The following is a 19,946-nucleotide window of genomic DNA, read 5'->3' as shown; positions in this document are numbered from 1 at the left end:
GCTCACAGATAATCCTGACTCCCTTCATTGGACCATGACTGGATTTCAAGCTCATGTCTGCACGCAAGACATGATGCTCCGTATTCAGCGAGAGGTCTATCAGTGCTCTAGCAGTCATCAACTCCGCTGCATTGTAGGTCTCGACTTCCAAAAAGCTTTCGACTCGATCTACCATTCTGTGACCTTTAACAACTTAAACGTCTAACCTGAAGCTCCCACCTGTACAATTATACTCACAACTTTCTCACGACCCGTTGCCACGCTATCAAGCTGCCAATCTACCTTCAACCTTACTGGACACCCACTCGCGGGATTCCCCAAGGCTCTGTTCTCTCACCCTTCTCTTCAATCTTGCTCTTCGCCCTCTACCCCTCCTCCTCGAAAGGGTGTCGTCACTCTCCTTTGGGCTTTACGCGGACGACGTAACCCTCTGGACGTCCACAGGCAACTCCGGCACTATTTTATCCACTCTTCAACAAGGCATTGATAAAGTTGTCAACTTCTCTCATCAGCTAGGGCTAGCCTTTTCTCCTACTAAATCTGAGTATGTAGTGGTCACTAATCACCCTCACTGAGCTCAAGTGCAAGCCGACCGCGATCTTATCCACCTCACCCTAGGCGACACACCCCTTCCCCGTCAGCAAAAAATCAAAGTACTCGGTTTCGACCTCACGAAAGAAGGCAAAGGCACCGAATGGCTTAACACATGACAACGAATGCTCACTCAACTTATTCACATAATCGGACAAATGACACGTAGACGTCAGGACCTCAAGAAGCATGACATACGCCGCCTTACAGAGGCCCTCCTCTACACTAGAGTCATATATGTCCTGCCATGCATACGACTTACCCCCTTCCAACAACAAAAACTTAACAGACTCCTGCACCCCACCACATGCCTGGCACTCAGGGTGCCCCGCTACACCCTGCTTTCAAAACTCGAAGAAACCGCCCTCCACACACCTCTGGATGCGAGAATCGACATGCACCTCCTAGCACAACGATTGCGCCTCCGCCTGACGCATCATGGCCAACAGATTCTCAGCTACCTTCACTACAACGTCAACAACCTTCCCCCGATTCCACCAAAACCATCTCCTTGGACAGTTTTGCCTCGTATACACATACCACCCATACCCCGCAACATGCACCCAGTAAACCATGCTGGCCGCAGGAAGGCTCGCTTCTGCACACTACGAAAATGATTACCGTAAAATGATTACCCGAAAATGATTACCTGTACAGACAGTTCATACCATGCCCTCCTTATCTCTTGAGAGCTAGGCCTTAGGCTCAGCCATACTCTGCCACACCACTCCTGGCCAACACACCATACTTACTGACAGCCAAGAAGTGCTTCATACCTTTCTTGAGCACGCACTTCCTCCTCACATCCTCCACCAACTCTCAGTTCACTTAGCCCATTACCAGGATACGACCCATACACTAGACTGGGTTCCAGGTCACGACGGAGTGCCGGGCAACAAGTTGGCTGATCAACTCTCCCGTGCAGCAGCTCTTCCGGGAGACTCGCGCACTCCCTGGCCCACCCACTATCACCCCCCGACCATAGCCCGCCAAGAACGAGCTAGGCGCCACAAGATCATCCAGGAGCTCCTGGAAGGCTCCTGCCTTCTACCATCCCCTTCCAAGTTCCTTTCCCGTCGAGATTTCTGCCTTGTCCAACAAGCACAGACACATAGTCTTCCCACCCCTCACATCCTCCATTATATCGCCGGATGCTCTTACTGCCCTAAATGCTCTTATTGCTCGGGATACCCTGACACCATGCACATGCTGTGGGACTGCCCATGCAGCCTCCAAGCCTCCATAAACTTTCTCCCACCCAGTTATCGACATCGTTCAATTCGGGAGTGGCTCGCTCCACTGGAAGGGGCAGACGCGGTGGCATGTTGGAGGGCCCTCGTGTGCCATATTGACAGGGTCCTTCCGAATGCTTGATTTTTTTGTTTTTTCTAATCATTTTTGTAGCTCTGGACTAAGGGCCCACTTACGTTACTTTTGTTTTTGTCTTAATTCAAGGAAATTTAATCACTCACTAAACGTTATTACCACATAATGAGCTATTGTAGATACTTACCTCCTATGTCATGCTTAGTAACTGCATTGAGGAGCTGAGTTGATAAAGCACACATTCTTACGTTAAAAAGGGAAAGCGATATGATGAATTATTTCTCAGCATCTTGCTGAATCCCATGCTGAATGCTTGTTTGAAACCGCAACTATGGTTCCACACACCATACTGCAACAGCACATCTATAGAAGTTGTAAAACCTTATCATGCATGCACATCACACCTCAACACCTTGCACCTATGATAAAGTTTTACTTTGTTCTCTGAAATGTATCACTTGAGTATGTTATACAAACATAGTGGCCTCTGCAACTTCATACATTCTGAATTGTCAGACCAATAACTATTCAAATGAGCTTAGCACACTCAAACTGTTCAATACACTTTTTGATAAAATGCGACTTACTGTGCCGATATATTGCAAACAGGGCCATAAACTTCTTCTGGGGAGATCTCACAAAATGTAACACAATCCATCTGGAAAGAAAAAAAAATTTATATTGGCAGCGCCATAGCTAAATGCAAGTTTACATGCAAAAACTAAATGCTTTTACACTAATTATGCTTAACTAGGTCCGAACAATCTTAATTCGGCTTATGAAGGTGTAATTATGGCCAATCTACACTCAGACAGCAACATGATATTGTAATATGACCTTACAGATCTGTAAGCTTAGCTAGGCTTATTAGGCTTACCTAAGCTAACATACTCAGGTTTAAAGACCATTTTCGTTTCAATGCCTGCGAGCCGTCATATTAACTTGATGGTGGCCCAAAGAGGAAAATACGTACCGGCTCCTCTTGATGACATTTTGAGCTGTGCGTACGCCATAGGTGCTGCGTACAATGGCTACTGCGCAGTGCTCATTGGAAGCTGTCCGGCACCGTGGTGCTATTTTGTGTTTTGCTTGAGCACGCTATCAAACCGTGCCATCCGTTTTGCATGATAGAAGCTGCTGGAACCAGCAGTATAGCTGAGATACTTCATCTCTCTGACATAATGTTTTTCTTGACATTTTGACATCTTTTGTTCTGCTTTTAACTTTTATTGCTGTTGCAGCAACTTATCATTTTTTTGCTGCAAAGTTCAGTCTGTGCATGATTCGTAAAATTCACTTGATATGTGGGGCATGTAATTATTGCGTTTTAATAAATTGCTTTTTGCGTACGAAGTATACAAATCTCATACTACCTCGCAAATGCTTAAACCCAGTTCCTGTGTGAAGAATCGGTAGTTTTTTTTTTCATGCTGTGGCTGGCAGCCTTTTTCTCGTTGTCCTTTGTTGTAATATTGAGTGAGATAAATAAAATACTCGAAATAACTGCAGTTTTCATCTAGGTACTTTGGGATAAGGGAAGGAAGAGCGAGGGTGTGCGTTCTAGCCGTGACTCTGATGCCTAACCTGTCTCTATGCTTTTACTGCAACCTGAAACTGGTGTGTTATTTTACATCAAATTTTCTTGCTACCTCATCATAAACCTGTCTCCAGCTTCCTTGTCCTTCCTCGGCCCAATCAACACTACCCGAGTTCCAACAAGACACACTGAACCCGGCTGCAGCAAAAGAGCGAGGCAGGCGCATTATCCTTGGCGTGCACTAAACCCCTGTGTTTTGGCAGCAGTGACATCCCTCTCGTACTCTGCCGGCTGTGTGAATGCAGGACCATGGGAGGGGGTCCTGTTACCAAGCGGTGCCCCCCACTCCCACCCCGAGAGTGCCACATTACGAGTGAATAACGCATTATGAGCTAACAAGGTAATTGCTACACGCGTGAAGAAAGCAAACAGTCATTGAAACCAAAGAAGGTACCTGGAAATGCTTTTTTGTGTGTGTGTGAGTTCTCAATCAATAGACAATTAGTAAATTTTTTTTACCTAAACTGTAACTGATCAGAGAGAAGAAAAAAAAATAAAAAAATAAAAAACACATGCCGCTGGTAGGAGCTTAACCCGCTACTTCAGCATGTTGCATGCCGTGCTCTGTCAGATATGCTATGGCAATGGCTGTCCAACCTTATACTTTCCAGAACAGTTATGTAACTTAACTTTGACTCTTCAACAGCGTCTACCCCTACCCCAGTGGCCGACATAATGCCTTACTGCACCGCAAATGTCATGTAGAAAACAACCAAAGGTGAAGGAGGCTGCCAAGCAAGAACACTTTTATGCTTCCTATGGCATCAAGACTCTTATCAAACTATTTAGCATACAAGAATTGGGAACTATGGGGGCTCATGATAGCACACATGAAGAAAATGACCAGTCACTGAAACTGAGAAAACCATATAGGAATGTTCATTTTTGTTTATTATATGGTACCAATAAATGGGCAAATAGTAGTATAATTTTTCATCTGAAATATAGTTGATAACAATGACTTTCAGAGACTGCATGCTCACAGATCATCAAACACAAGCTACCCTTTTGAAAATTGTAGGCAAATGAAATCAGGAAAATCGCACATCCAATTTCCCCGGTAATTTGATATATCAATGGTATACTGCGTCCCTGCTACTGGTGCTTCTCTGAAGGGCCCTTTTCGATCCTTTTCGCATGCCAGACAGGTCACCTACGGGGACTTGGGCGCCTACTGGCACCGCTAGCACTGTGACCATGCAACGAGGGTAACGCGAAATGTGCTTGAAGGTGGCTTTCAGCCTCCTGTACTCATATACAACATTCTGATCAGTGCAGTCAACCTTTAGAACTTTTCCAATAGACTATAAATATCTCCAGGCAGTGCTACAGTCATCCAGTCTTTTACAAGTTTAAAGCTATTTTGATAACTGCAACACAGCCTTTGAAAATTGCACTCATTTGGAAGATACACACATGAATATTACACTGTAATATTTCACCACTATAGAAGTACGCCAAGCAGAGGTCCTCACCACCCAGTTGCCAGTAGTACGAGCTTTATTCATGATAGTCAGAAGAGAGCCAATGTCGTGCCTAAGATTACCAGCATGTAGCCGAAGGTATTCATTTTCCTTTTGCAGAGCATCCACCATGCGCTTTAGATCCTGCACATGCATGGAACAAACAACACTTTATTGAGTAGTGTTCTTCTCTGATAAATTGCTGAGAATTACCTAACACATATTACTTGGCTAAAACAGTCTACTGTGCAAAGTTTAAATTTATTGGTTCTAATTTGATCCCATCCCTAAAGGCTGGCTGTAAAAGCAATTCTTGCACTTGAAAGAAAACTTATGTGTTCCCATGTTTACCTGAATGATTTTTAAATGGTTTGGACAATGCTGCACAAGAACTACTTCCTCTCTGATTCACATCATTTATGCTTAAAATGCTGAAATAGAATTACCACATGGTGACTGTGTTAGCTAGCATGTTACCATACCAATACGGTTGGCTGACCAAACAATGACGCTGCTCGTTTCACATGACCAAGCAGAGCCAAGCACATGAGTCTGGCATGCTCCATCAGAAGCAGCAACATCCCAATTAGTGTTAATATAATGTCACAAAGCCACTGCTACTTACCCTGGGCACGTGAAGCACCTCATTCAAAACACTCTTTTCATCAATAAATATGTGTCTGAATGCACATACAAAGCATTAAAGCTGGTCTGGTAGTTCCAGGAAGAAAATGAACAACGTATAAAACTGCCTTTAGTGACCTTTTCATGTGCTTAAATAACCAACCTGTAATGTCTTATATTTAAAAAATACAGCTTCGGAGTATGAAACCTTGTGCAATTCACAAAGGATTTGCTTCACTCAGTGAACTGCTAAAACAGTTTTGAAATGAAAGCTTCACTATGCTAGGTAGAACCACGCTTCCGTGTCTGATTTTACCTTCAGTTGACCTTCAAGGAGCAGGACAACTGTTGCTATGCGGTTCAGGTGTCCACAGAAAAATGACAGATACTGTGCCTTTCGTTTCTTATAAACCAACACACAATGTCAGCGCAGGCTAGCCATTGACCTTCAAGGAGCCGCAGAACAAAGTGTGGCTACAAAATATACTGTACAGCCATGACGTCAACTGCGGCTGAGGTATATGAATGCGGAGCAATAGCGCCTTGACTTAAAGAGCCAGCCATGGAAGACAACGGAGGTGGCAGTGCGCTAATCACTCCGCAACGATGTCATTTAGCACTTACTATGTCCAATCATACTGCTGATATTAGCTTGCCGTGAGCTTTTTTTAAATAGAACTGCAGAAAAGAATGATTCAAAGTAAATCTAAAGGAGCCATGAATCATCACTCTTGGCTCTTCACTGCGTTAAAATAATATCCTTAAGTACGGCGCAGCAAGACCAACTGGAGTTTCGACGTAGTCGCCGCCTTGTTGGACTGCCACCGCTTCCAACCATCATGGACCACACTGAATCTAACAGCGCCAGCCGCGACGCTGCAAGCCAGGCTGGTGACAGGCCTGCCCCCTCCAGCTCCATTCCCTGCCAGCCTTACCGGGAACCACGACCGTTTGCAGGAGAAGAAGGTGAGGACATTGAGAAGTGGCTACTTCATTATGAAAGAGTTAGTCGGTACAACCAGTGGGACCCTATCACCATGCTCACAAACGTCGTTTTCTTTCTAACTCACATGGCTATGACCTGGTTCGAGAATAACGAGGACAATTTGACAACTTGGGAACGGTTTGCCACCGAGATCAAACAGCGTTTTGGTGACTCTGTACCGAGCAAAAAGCAGGCTGAGCGGACCCTTGCTCAAAGAGCTCAATTGCCGGATGAAACTTGTACCACTTATACAGAAGAGATCCTCAGATTGTGCAAATGTGTGAATTCCAACATGCCCGAAGAAGACAGAGTCAGCCACATTTTGAAGGGCATCGCGGCTGACGTGTACAACTTTTTAATCGCCAAAGACATCCTTGAAACCGTCTCCGATGTTATTAAACACATCCGCGCTTTTCAAACTCTCAAAACGCATCGTATTGCGCCAAAATTTGGGCAGCTGGCCAACGTGCCTACCGTGGCCAGCCTTGATGACCACGACCAACTAGATCTTCCGTCGACGATCCGGCAAATCGTGCGGGAAGAACTCCTGCGGCTCAACCCACTTCCCCTGCACGAATCTGCTGAGGTCTCTGTCCAGAGGGTATCTAGACGGCTGGCTTCACCACCACAAGCGATTACAGTGCAGCCTTTCCCACAAGCTTCTGAAGTTGCAGCCTCTATTGACTATCCTCCTATGCATTTCGCCAACCAGAATGCGTCGATGCCTGACGCCCCAAGTTATGACGTCGCCTCAAGTGCACATAGATCTTCCATTCGATCTACCAGGATTCCTGAGCAGTATGAGCATTCAGCCAGACCTACAACGCGCCCAGCTGTTCCCTGCTCTTATCCGCAACAACATTTTCTACCTTCCCCGCCGATATGCTACCGCTGCGGCGTCGAAGGTCACATTGCCAGATACTGCCGCAGTAGGTTCACGCCTCGCTATAACCGTCCAGCGCTTCCAACAGTACCCAACAATCGGCAATACAGTCCCGTTTTTCAACAATCAAATACTCAGCGTGGGTATTACCGCAACATCCATAACCAGAATCTCCGCGACCACTCCCCTGCATCTGATAGAAGTGCTACTCCACCACCCGCCTTCTGTGCGCGTCGTTCTCCATCACCGCGACGGCGCTCCATGTCGCCTCAGCATCCTCAGCAGGAAAACTAACCAGCGCGACCAATGGGGGTGAGGCCGCTGGAAATGTGCTGTGTGCCAACATCCCTCCAACTATAATGCTCAAAAACAAAATTCGTGTGTTCATTGATGGTGTATGTACATTAGCTTTGGTGGATACGGGCGCGATTGTGTCTGTGATGAGTAATCAGTTTAGGCGCTTGTTGGGACGCAAAGTGATGTTTGAATATGACCGTGCTTCAACGTTTTGTGGTGTGAGTGGAGAGGCGTTGCGGCCACTGGGTGTGTGTAGTGCGCAAGTGACTGTGGGTGGTGCAATTTTTCAAGCCGAATTCGTAGTCTTACCCCACTTTACGCATGACATCATTTTAGGAATGGACTTTTTGAAGTTTTGTGGCGCTACCGTGGACTGCCAAAGTCAAGAGGTTCATTTTGACGGCTCGCATCTGCCGACTCTTTTTGAAAGTAGCCGCAATGAAGAAATAGTTTTTAGTATTACCGAAGACACAGTAGTTCCACCTTTGTCTGCCATGTTCGTCCCCGTGTCCGCTCCACTTCTTGACCAGGTTTCATTTCAGGCCGTGGTGTACCTTGTTCACTCAGCATGCCTGAAGAAAAATATTATTCCTCACTGTATGATCTCCGTGCATCACGGTAGTGCCTCGTTATGGACAATCAATCCATCGTCCGAGCCCGCAGTTTTACCAAGGGGATTGAAGCTTGCCACCTGTGGACCCGATGCGCCCCACATCGTTGCTTTGGTCACAGATGCTACGAGTGCCACCGTACCTCTGCCTGCTGATGAAACTTCGATCTTCCGCATGATCAGCGCCGATCTCAGCTCACCTCAATGCCGTACTCTTGTGGATATTCTTCTACCCTTTTCGCCTATGTTTGACTTTTCTCAAACAGATGGACCGACCTCTCGCCCTGCACATTGGACCCATCATACTATCGACACTGGTTCGGCTCATCCCATTCGTCAAAAGCCATATCGCTTGTCCCCATCTGAGCGCAAGGTCATTCATGAGCAAGTGGAGGACATGCTACAGAAGAAGGTGATACAGGAGTCATTTAGTCCCTGGGCTGCCCCTGTTATTCTTGTACGCAAGAAAGATGGTTCGTGGCGATTCTGCGTCAATTATCGGCGTCTAAATTCTGTTACGAAAAAGGACGTCTATCCTCTTCCTCGCATAGACGATGCCCTCGACTGCCTCTCTGGTGCATCCTATTTTTCTTGTCTTGATCTCAGATCTGGCTACTGGCAAATTCCAATGGACCCTGCGGATAAGAAAAAAACAGCCTTCGTAACGCCAGATGGCCTTTATGAGTTTAAGGTTATGCCATTCGGGCTGTGTAATGCGCCAGCCACATTTGAACGCTTTATGGACACAGTTTTGCGCGGCTTAAAATGGGACATTTGTCTTTGCTATCTGGACGATGTCGTCATATTTGGGAAATCCTTCCAAGAACACAATGACCGTCTAGTATGCGTCTTGACTTTTCTGCACAACGCCGCCCTAATTCTAAACTCGAAAAAGTGCCGCTTTGGAGAGCGCCAAGCATTGGTGCTAGGACACCTTGTCAATGGTGATGGTGTAATGCCGGATCCCCAGAAAACTGCCGCTGTTGAGTCTTTTAAACCCCCGCAGACAGTGAAGGAGTTGCGCAGTTTTCTAGGGTTGTGTTCGTATTTTAGACGCTTTATACATCGCTTTGCTGACGTTGCTTACCCATTGACATGCCTTCTCAACAAAAATTCCACTTTTGACTGGACACCAGACTGCGAAGCGTCATTTCGTCAACTGAAGTTTCTTTTAATATCGAAACCCATCCTACGCCACTTTGATCCTGCTGCAATGACAGAAGTTCACACGGACGCTAGTGGAATCGGTCTCGGGGCAGTCCTTGTCCAACGGCACGATGAACGAGAGCATGTTATCGCGTACGCAAGTCGTACCCTGAGCAAGCCAGAGCGAAACTACACAGTCACCGAACAGGAATGCCCGGCTGTAGTTTTCGCTGTGCAGCGTTTCCATTCATAGTTGTACGGACGGTCGTTTACTATCGTAACTGACCATCATTCACTCTGTTGGCTGCGGAACCTTCGAGACCCATGTGGTCGCCTCGCACGATGGACCCTACGGTTACAGGAATATGACTTTGCCGTAGTGTACAAAAGTGGGAGGCATCATGCAGATGCAGATTGTCTTTCTAGGATGCCAATGGCCACGACTGGACCTGACAGTGACGATTTCAACAATTATATATCGACCCTCGAGCCAGCGTTCCCCGACACGAATGTTTTCAAAACGGAACAGCAAAATGATAGCAGTCCGCAGCCTCCCTTGCCGCCGCCCAAGCCAGTGTACCTACAAGCCGTTTTTGTGTGCGTGATGGCCTCCTATGGAAAAAGAGTTATTCGCCTGTCGGCCAGCAATACCTACTCGTAGTTCCCAAGACGCTGTGCACGAACGTATTGCGTGTTATGCATGATGATCCAACTTCTGGGCATTTGGGATCGGTTCGAACACTCCACCGTACTCAAGAAAGATTTTACTGGCCCAGAATGCGCTCGACGATTGAACAATATGTTGCCAGTTGCAAGCAATGTCAACGCCACAAACGTCCAACTGCAACTCCATCTGGCCTGCTGCACTTTGTGAAGACCCCGACAGCTCCATTTGATCAAGTAGGCATTGACCTCATAGGTCCGTTTCCGAAGTCCGTGGATGGAAATCGCTGGATTGTAATCTGCGTGGACTATCTCACACGTTACTGTGAAACCGCCGCTATTACATCTGCTACGGCGCATCAGGTGTCGCTTTTCTTGCTGCACTCAGTCATCTTATGACACGGGCCGCCACGAATTGTCATCACTGATCAGGGCCGACAATTCACTGCTGATGTTATTGAAGAGCTCATGCGTTTATGCTCCGTAACTTTCCGACACTCGACGCCATACTATCCCCAGACAAATGGCTTGACTGAGCGCGTCAACAGAACGCTTATCAACATGCTAGCCATGTATGTGGACGCAGGGCATAAGAACTGGGACACCATACTACATCACGTATGCGTTTAATACCGCCACGCATGAGACGACTGGGTACAGTCCATTTTTCCTGCTCTATGCCAGACCGCCACGCTACCCCCTGGATACTATCCTGCCCTTCACAAGCCGTGAAGACCACTGCCTGGCTGAGACCCTCTGTCTCGTCGAAGAAGCTCGAAGAATCGCCTGATTACGGTCTGGTGCTTCACAAGAACGTTCTAAAGTGCGATACGATGCCAGTCACCGGCGGGTCACATACTCTGTAGGTAATTTAGTCTGGCTGTGGCGTCCAATTCAGCGCCGTGGCCTACATCAAAAACTCTTGGCCCACTATGACGGACCATATGTGGTTGTCAAACGCATCAGTGACTTAACTTATGCAACTGCCCGCCTGGCAGCATCAGGTCGTCGGTCTGCCAAAACCGAACTATGTCATGTTGCCCGCTTGAAGCCGTGCCAGCTTCGCACGACTCCGAACACGCCCAGAGGGCTTAGGCTGAGTAGGGGGGAAATGTCACGCCACAGACGATGAGGAAGGATTGTGATGGTCTGGGAGAAGAAGAGGAGAAAGCATTGGTGCCTGGGGGCTAGTAGGCTTCACCTTATCCCACTGCCATATCACTGTAAATAAACACCCCTTTGCTATTTCATCGTAACAATATTTACTAGTTTTCTTTCATTACCAATCTGCTTTTTCTTAGTGTCATACAGTGCATGCACGCTTTTTTCATTCTCTCCTCTCCTGTGCTTCGCTGCTTGAAAACAAACCACTGTTCTGTACCGGCTTAACTCATGAGCGGTGCCCAACCAGTTTCAGCCTGTTTCAATGTGCCTGGGGCATGCACAAAAATTTTTTGGTCACATACAGACGTAATTCCAAAAGCATGACAGATATATTATTCAAGAAATATCAGAAAGAGGCTTTTTCTTTTTGACATCTGATGTAATTGTGACACAACTAAAATCTGAGGAACGAATTTTTTCCAGCACATTCTCTATGCAGCAAGTGAATTAGCATGCACTCCTCAAAGGGCCCAACATCTTGTGGGAAAGGCTGATTGAGCGTTTGTCCTATGCCCTTCAGATAAGACCAACATTTAAGAAATAAACACCGCATACGTTCCATTTCTGAACCTTTACAAGGAAAGGCAGCATGAAAAGAAAAAGTCCAAACATGAAAGAAAGGATTAAAAAAAGAAACTCAGACAAGTAACACACATTAATCTGTTTCAGCGGCATTGTTTTTATCAATGCAGTCGAGCCCAGATGTGTTGAAACCGGATATTTTGGATTATCACTATACTGGACACAAATTATCCCCTTGAAAATTCTATGCAAACGAATTCAGAAAAGTCCCGCAGCCAATTTCCCTGGTGCCGCACCCCTGTGACAGCACTTTTCCAATGGCCCTCTTCGACCACTTTTCATGCGCCGAGGCGGGTAGGCTGCTTGCTGAAACTTGGAAACCTGTTAGCAGCATTATCGCTTTGAAATCATGCAATGAGGGAAATGTACTTGAGGATCGCCTTCGGTCTGTCAAACTCATTTTATATGCCATATACCACTTACATACTGTCGCGCTTCTATGCGGCAATGTGGTGAAAGTGACCATGGAAAAAAAATATGTAGTGGCGGATCTCATCTGGAGTGTTTCGCTGCCCAAGACATTGTGGAAATCAACTCTACTTTATTTTGTGTTTGAATCTGCGATTATTTAGTTTATAGTGCACTATTAACAAAATTAGACATATGATAAACAATGATTAGCTTCAAAACATTATACACTGTGGTTTCAATGCACAACAGGTTAAAATTAGCAACTACTAGTAAGTGGTTCGCTCCCAGAAATGGGGTCATTGGCAAAAGGCAATATACTTTGCTTTTATGTTACAGATGAGCCATTTCTTTACATACTGAATTATCAATATATCAAACTTGTAGTGCCATCGCTTCAGCATGAGCGAAGACAATGACGCTAGGCAAGCATGAGCTGATCAGGCGTCCGGCTCAAACAGCAGCCATCTTCGGCTTCATGATGGTTGGCTTACTGGCTTTATCTATGACCCGGTGTCAGCAACAATAAATAAGACAGCTGCACAACCCCCCTCCCATTGTTCACCACAGAATTGGTGACTTGGACATTGAACTATTTCGTGATCCCCTTTGGGATCAATATATCTAGGTTTGACTGCATTGTTTTATCACCAAATAACCATTAATCATTTTTCTCATGCGGGAGATGGAGGGAGAGCATGTTCAGGAGCAAACTGCCAATAATATGATAGGGCACTTGCAAACAAATAAAAAAGGGAAGTAAAAGATGAAGTAATACAACAAAAACTTGATGTACACCAATTGTCAGCAGGATTGAATGTGCACACAAAGGCTTGGTCGTAAGGACAGACAAACCTCATACAGTAACTATATAATTGATTGATTACCAAGAAAAATAAACATTCATTTTAAATGTCCTATCAAACCCTTCAGTGTTAAAACAGAAGACTTCTCACAAGTTCTCGAACAGAAAAACAGCTATAGGAAAAACACTAAGGGGGGGAAAAAGGTAAGGAGCTAAGGTTAAAACAGAAGACTTCTCACAAGTTCTCGAACAGCAAAAACAGCTATAGATAAAGTACTAAGGGGGGGAAAAAGGTAAGGAGCTAAGGTTAACTCATCTATGACATGCTCAGAGTTGACGGGGCTAAGTTTCGTAGGGATGCTTGGAATGTGAATGCTACCAATTGCCATCACTTTATTGCACTCAATAACGAACACTTTAATGCACCCTAAAATAGACACTTTTAGTTGGGCGTACGCAGTAACGATGCGGGTAACGAATGTGCATGCGCAGATCCGTACGTAATGCAGTCTGTCCTGCGGGCGCACACACGCATCAAATCCCGGCGTACGCCCGTTGCTGCGGGCGTTGCGGGATGCGTTGACAACATGGCGGTGCGCTGGCCGCTCGCTTCGGAACGAATACACCTCGCCGCTCTTTTCTGCGACGCGATAACTTGCTCGAAATGGCAGAATTATCTTCTATTACGCTCACTCTCACCCACATGAAAAGGTATTAGCTACAAATATCCCTAGTTTTCTAGATAACTTCGCGAATTTCAAGATGCTAAGCCTATCTGTAAGCTGTGTGTGTGGTCGTCATAGCAACGACATTCCTTCTCAACCATCTTGTCGCTTTGGCTTGTGGCGTTCATTTTCTTCACTTTGTGTAGTTTTTCTCCTTGTAATAAAAAAGGTTGATAGTGCGACTATTCATCTCATCAGCAATTAGTTAAATGTTTTTTTTTTTTTTTAAACTAACGTGCACGTGCTTTGACTTATTGTCACTAGATGGCGCAACCATGCACATCGCTTGTGGTGGACGTTGCGGCATGTCCAACTAAAAGTGTCGTGTTCGCGAAGTTTGCAGCGCACGCAACGCAGTGAGTGATGCGTACGCATATTTACTATGTACGCCCAACTAAAAGTGCCTAATAACTCTGGCATTATGGCTTAGTGCTTAGTCTGTTTTTATCGTTTTCATGTATTAATAACACTGTGAAAGATATTACTTTTAAATTAAATTGTATGCTGATGATTGTGTCCATTATTCAGTAAATTAACAAAATAGCTGTATAATGAATTTGATAAAGTTAATGCTTAGTGTGACACGACAGATGACTATGAATTTTGGGTAGTTCAGCAGTGTCCATGAAAATAACTCCAAAAAAGTGCCCTCAAAGTTCCAGTATTTATTTCTTCAGTTAATATTTATTAAGTGAGGTCTTCCAATGCAAGTAATTAGGGTTTTGGATTATGAATAATTTTAACTTCAACAAACTTATAGTAACATACGAGGGAAGCAAAAAGCCACTGAGAAACCAAAGAAAGCATGGGGAATGTATTTTTTGAAACTGCAGTGTAGATAAATGCTAAATTAATGTTTAGTTTATGGGGTTTAATGTCCCAAAACGACTAAGGCTATGAGAGATGCCATAGTGAAGGACTCCGGAAAGTTAAACCACCTGGAGTTCTTTTAACTTGTGTTGGCATCGCACAGTACAAAGGCGTCTTGCTTCTTATCTCCATTGAAAAGCAGCCGCCATGGCCGGGATTCGATCCCGCATCCTTGTGTTCAGCATTCGAGTGGTTTAACCACTGAGCGTCGATTTATCACTAATGGTTAATTTTGCTGAAATTTTGTTTTATTTTGGGTATATTCACAAGGCAGCATCATAATCTGACAATGACCCCTTTTTGCATAAATAACACCTTTCTTGCAAGGACAATTACTGAACAGAACAAACTTACAAATATTGAAGGTTTACAGCCATCCATGCAATCATTTCAATTTAATTTTTAAGGTTCTGCGTTATAGCTTGGTTTTTATTGCATGTTCTCATTTTAATATGCTGATGTGGTTTCACCTTGTGTGTCTATACTTTTGTCATGCTGTGTTTCATTGTGCTTGCTGCTGCTTTCTCTCTTGACTGCATGTTGTTGCAAGCCTCCATTTGTGTATTTCCTTTCTTTATTCAGTTTGCATTCCCACCCAGCAAAAATTCCTCTATGGGATTGCAGTGTGAATAAATAAATAAATAAATAAATAAATAAATATATATATATATATATATATATATATATAGACATAGATTGCTTGTTACTAATGGGCCAGAGTTAAATTCAAACAGGATGTCACACAACTTTCCCGATTATCTATTTTATTCCAACAGTTTCGGACGGTGGACCGTCCTTCTTCAAGGTAGAATTGAATTCTACCTTGAAGAAGGACGGTCCACCATCCGAAACTGTTGGAATAAAATAGATAATTGGGAAAGTTGTGTGACATCCTGTTTATATATATATATATATATATATATAATTAGCATGCTTTTGGTGAAAAGCACTGAAAACACTCCTCACAGCATGCTCGAAATGCCATGAGGGAAGAAATGCTACAGAAAAATGAACAATGATCCCTAAAGTAAAAATTTCAGGTGTCCTTTAACAGCTATCAATATACTTAAGACTTCAGCATTTCCTGGTTTTACTCATACAAGGACAAAATACGCACAGCAAGCAATGCAACACCTACATGAGCATCCTCTTCTGCATGGCATTTCCTTGAAACAAGATTCTGAACTTCTTCACCCCATTCAGACAGCTTGTAGACAGTACTCTAAAGAAGATTTGCAATGTTAGTCAATATATTTTGCTAACAGCCTCCAAAAGCAAAGTAGCATATTTACTCGAAACATGAACATAGTTTTTCTCCAAAAATATTGATCAAAGTTTGGGGGGCACATTGATTATCAAGGTAAAATAACCAGAAAAAACATGAAGCAATAAATATGAGACAAAAAGTATGATGGTGAAACAAACATTCTTCATCCAGTACAATGTGGCTCCAAAATGAGATAGAACACTCTTTAGCACATTTTCTATGCTCGAGAACATGGTAAACTTTTGTCTTAAGCTCGCACATATAACTCGCACAGCAGTCCATAATGTTGTGTAAATAAGTATTGTCAGCTAATGCTATCATGCACTAAACGTCACTTTTTGACAATTTTTATAGGGGGGATGGGATGCATTCTTTATGCGAGTAAATATATTAGCAATCAGCTATCGGCCAAAACTTCATGCACAACAGCTTAACAGAACACTTGCTGCTGAGAAAAACTATACCAAAAAAACTTGGGCAAAATAAAACCTTTAGAAAGCTTAATTAACATGCAACAATTTTATTTTAGTTCTTGGAAAAGAGACCAGTGTGGTTCAACTTTTTACAACCTCCTTCTAACAATCCAATAAGAAAAAAAATATATACAGAATGGATTTACGCAAGTGCCAATTAAACAGGATTACACAGGAGAGCTGGGTGAGTTCACTGCTCGGCCTCACCCTCATGAATAAGGAAAGAGGAGACTGGCCTGGTCCCTGCCCCCACAGCTAGGTCCCATTAGCTGAACTACTCCTGTTGCTTCGTTCACATTTGCCAACTCCTAAAAAGAGTGGAATTCTTTCTGACGTAAATACCCCATCCAGCCACAAAATTATGACATTACACTTGTGTTCATGGCATGCAAAGAGGGATGTTTCCTATTGTCTGATAGAAAAAAAAGCATCAATAATAATAAGCTTTCTGCTTGTATGCCGATAAAATTTTATTCTTTAACTTACTATAGGCTGTATGTACCCTCCATTCATATGTGCTCCGTATAGCCAATAGTTACCCTTGTTATGTCAGCACTGGAACGTAGGTGCCTCTGCATTTGGGTGGTCCTATTTTCCGCCTCCCTCCTAACTTCTTCAAGAGAGGAAACAAGAACTTCAATATGTTCAAGCATCAACTCCACCAGTTTCCTCAAAATCTGATTAGACTCCTAGAAAAAAAAAAACACAAGAGAGTACCTGGTGATCTGAGACATTACACTGTATGAGGTCAGCTGCAGATAGTAGTGCAACAAAAATCCCTAATAACAATCAACTTGGATAAAAGTGAGAATATACAGTAAGCATGCATACAATTTAGTAATTTACATGCTACAACACTGATCGGTGGATCACTATAATGACATGGAAAAGCAATTGGTTTGGTTTGGTTTGTGGGGTTTAATGTCCCAAAGCGACTCAGGCTATGAGAGACGCTGGAGTGGAGGGCTCTGGAAATTTTGACCACCTGGGGTTCTTTAGCGTGCACTGACACTGCACATCACACAGGCGCCTTGCTTTTTGCCTCCACCGAAAAACGGCCGCTGCGGCCGGGATTCGATCCCGCGCTCTTGGGCACAGTAGCTGAGCGCCCTAACCCCTGCACCACCGCAACATGATAAATGAGAGAAATAAGTAGGTAGAAACATGCACCAAGTAATCTCTGGCTACTCACTTCATTACTTATTAGCAATAAGTTGCAAGCATTCTTGCTTTCCTCCCAACATCTCAAAAGCAATATGAAAATCGTGGAGACAAATTTTAAAGCTTAGGTCTTAAGTGTATTTTTCCCACAATGTATTTTTCAGGCAATATTTTTTTTGAAGAAGCACTTGCTAATAAACACTACTGGGTTGTGCACAAGCAGGAAACAAGAGTGAGATGCTCAGTTATCACACCACCTCTTCCACATGAATGTGATAAACAGCCAAATTGGAAGTGGCAATCACTTCTGCCAATTTTTCAGTCAATCCAGTTAAGGACCCTCAGTAAACTACCTAATATCGCCTATCTTAAAAAATAAAAAAATGGTTCACTTTTGTTAGTTTTCAGAAGACTATGTTATATACAGTTTTGGAACTGAATTGACTGTTGATAATAGCATATGACTAAGCAAAGCAGTTAATCATAAGACAAAAAACACTTCCCAATTACAGTTAGTAGTAGATAGAACATGCCGAAAAATAGTTGGCTATTCAAATACATTTTGGAGCACACACTACCAAATTGGACAATTAAAAGGAAATATATTCAATTGTTTTTGTACCAATTTAAGGGCTTTTTTTTTCTTAAATGAGCCAAATCCACAAAACAAAACAAAGTTCAGTTTTACTCTAATAGCAGGCCAGCCATATATATTTCTTAAGAAAAGAGTATAGCAAGAATTGCCGCATAACGCTTATAAACCCTCCTTGCCAATTTTACGTCAAATCAAAATGAGCCAGATCCAGTTGACGCACAGATCAAGATGAGCCAAATCCAACCTTGTGAGCCTTTTTTGACAGCTTCAGCCTTGTAGTTTGTGTTTTTTTGAGCATGGTTTCATTTGTGACTCCAGGTCTACTTTCCAGTTGACTGCACAGAATATGAATAGCTCAATGCAGGGTCTGAGCCCAGATATGTAGCGACGATAATGAAGGAATCATTATTCTTGCAATGAGGAAACAAGAATGCACCTCTGCTACACTGGTCTTTAATGCTTTTAGCTGGGCTATTTCATATTGGCTTCCTAATTTCAGTGTCTGAATATACCATTTCGACAGGAATCAATAATTAGAGATAGCACTTCAATAAATTCACGGTGCCATGCCCTCTAGCTAGTTTACTTCTCTGCTGCCGAATGTAAAAAAAAAAAAAAAAAAAAGTGCAAATGTGCAATTGACAGCAGCCTGCTATCTGCATTTAGTGATTGGATTCCTTTGATGAAGCACTGCAGTGCCCCTCATTGCGCATATTTTATATTCTAACTGCATTTTTTCTAAGTGACATGAGAGTTATTACAGGTATCATTTTCAGATCTTGGGCATAAATTTCTGTTGTAGGAATAAAGTTTTCCTAATAAAACAGGGTAAGATTTAGAGTTTCACATCAAAAAGAGCCAAATCCAAAGTTTATATTTTCATATTAATATTGTTATTTGAATCATGTTTAATACACGGTAAATTAGGGTTGATCTAATATACATGTAAAGCATATAACATAACGTTTTGAATAGTGCTGCGGTTCCCATGGACAAAACATTTTATTGTTTATATGGATTACACTCATTTCCAAAAAGAAACCGTTCAATTCAAGATGGCATAATGCGACAGAAAGCAGGTGTGGCATTAATAAATTGAAATTGGAAATGGTGAAAGGGAGTGAGAGGAAAAAAAATTCAAATTCCTAAGTGCAGCCGGGCATGCATTGCAATTGGTTCTCTATTCCTGTCTTTGCATTTGATTGACCAACTCCTGTCTTTTGGCTTGACTATCCCCTTTTAAAACCTTTCACCACTTTTATGTTTTTCACCTGTAGGCCCTCTATACCTCGTAACTTGACGTTTTTAATGATTTTAGCCTCTTTTTGGCACCTTCAATTTCATTTGCCATTCGTTTTTTAATGTTTTTTTTTGCATCAAGGCTCTCTACACCAAACTTTTTTCAGCTTTATAGTTTTTACCTCTTTTAGGTTTTGAACTTGATTTTCCATTAGCGTTTATCTGTCATTCACTCGATGGCCCTCTACACCCTTCACATCCCACAGTGAAATCACATCCCTTGCTGTCTACAGCTGCTCACCACTCAAGGGTACTAGGAAAGCTGACATAAAAACAACGTGCTCAATTCCCGTTTGTTTACACCGTAAAAACAATGCTGGGAGTAGTGGAAGCCAAATGGTGAAGGAATCGTGCATGCTACACACGCTTATAAAAAATCAAAAGCGAAAGTGTGCGAGAGTGTTGATACGCA

The 19,946-nt window shown here is 43.4% G+C and overlaps 1 protein-coding gene across 14 annotated transcripts in view; it reads right to left on the bottom strand.

Annotated features, from left to right (window-relative positions):
* Nucleotides 1-19,946, bottom strand: part of LOC146205879 (uncharacterized) — a 71,707-nt gene that overhangs the window by 48,966 nt on the left and 2,795 nt on the right. For 13 of the 14 annotated variants that reach the window (XM_084590533.1, XM_084590534.1, XM_084590532.1 and 10 more), the window contains 4 exons: nucleotides 17,019-17,168; nucleotides 15,878-15,961; nucleotides 4,990-5,121; nucleotides 2,505-2,575 (listed from right to left, as the gene is read on the bottom strand). In XM_084590533.1, the coding sequence (XP_084446659.1) occupies nucleotides 2,505-2,575; nucleotides 4,990-5,121; nucleotides 15,878-15,961; nucleotides 17,019-17,168 (437 nt within the window). The remainder of the gene's footprint in view (nucleotides 1-2,504; nucleotides 2,576-4,989; nucleotides 5,122-15,877; nucleotides 15,962-17,018; nucleotides 17,169-19,946) is intronic. The other variant, XM_084590522.1, reaches the window with a different exon arrangement.

The sequence above is a fragment of the Amblyomma maculatum genome, chromosome 1, assembly GCF_055883805.1.
Source record: "Amblyomma maculatum isolate TAMU_Amacu chromosome 1, ASM5588380v1, whole genome shotgun sequence".
Taxonomy (NCBI): Eukaryota; Metazoa; Arthropoda; class Arachnida; order Ixodida; family Ixodidae; genus Amblyomma; species Amblyomma maculatum.
Note: the sequence above shows the minus strand (reverse complement) of the source record. Positions and strands in the feature narration are given on the sequence as shown.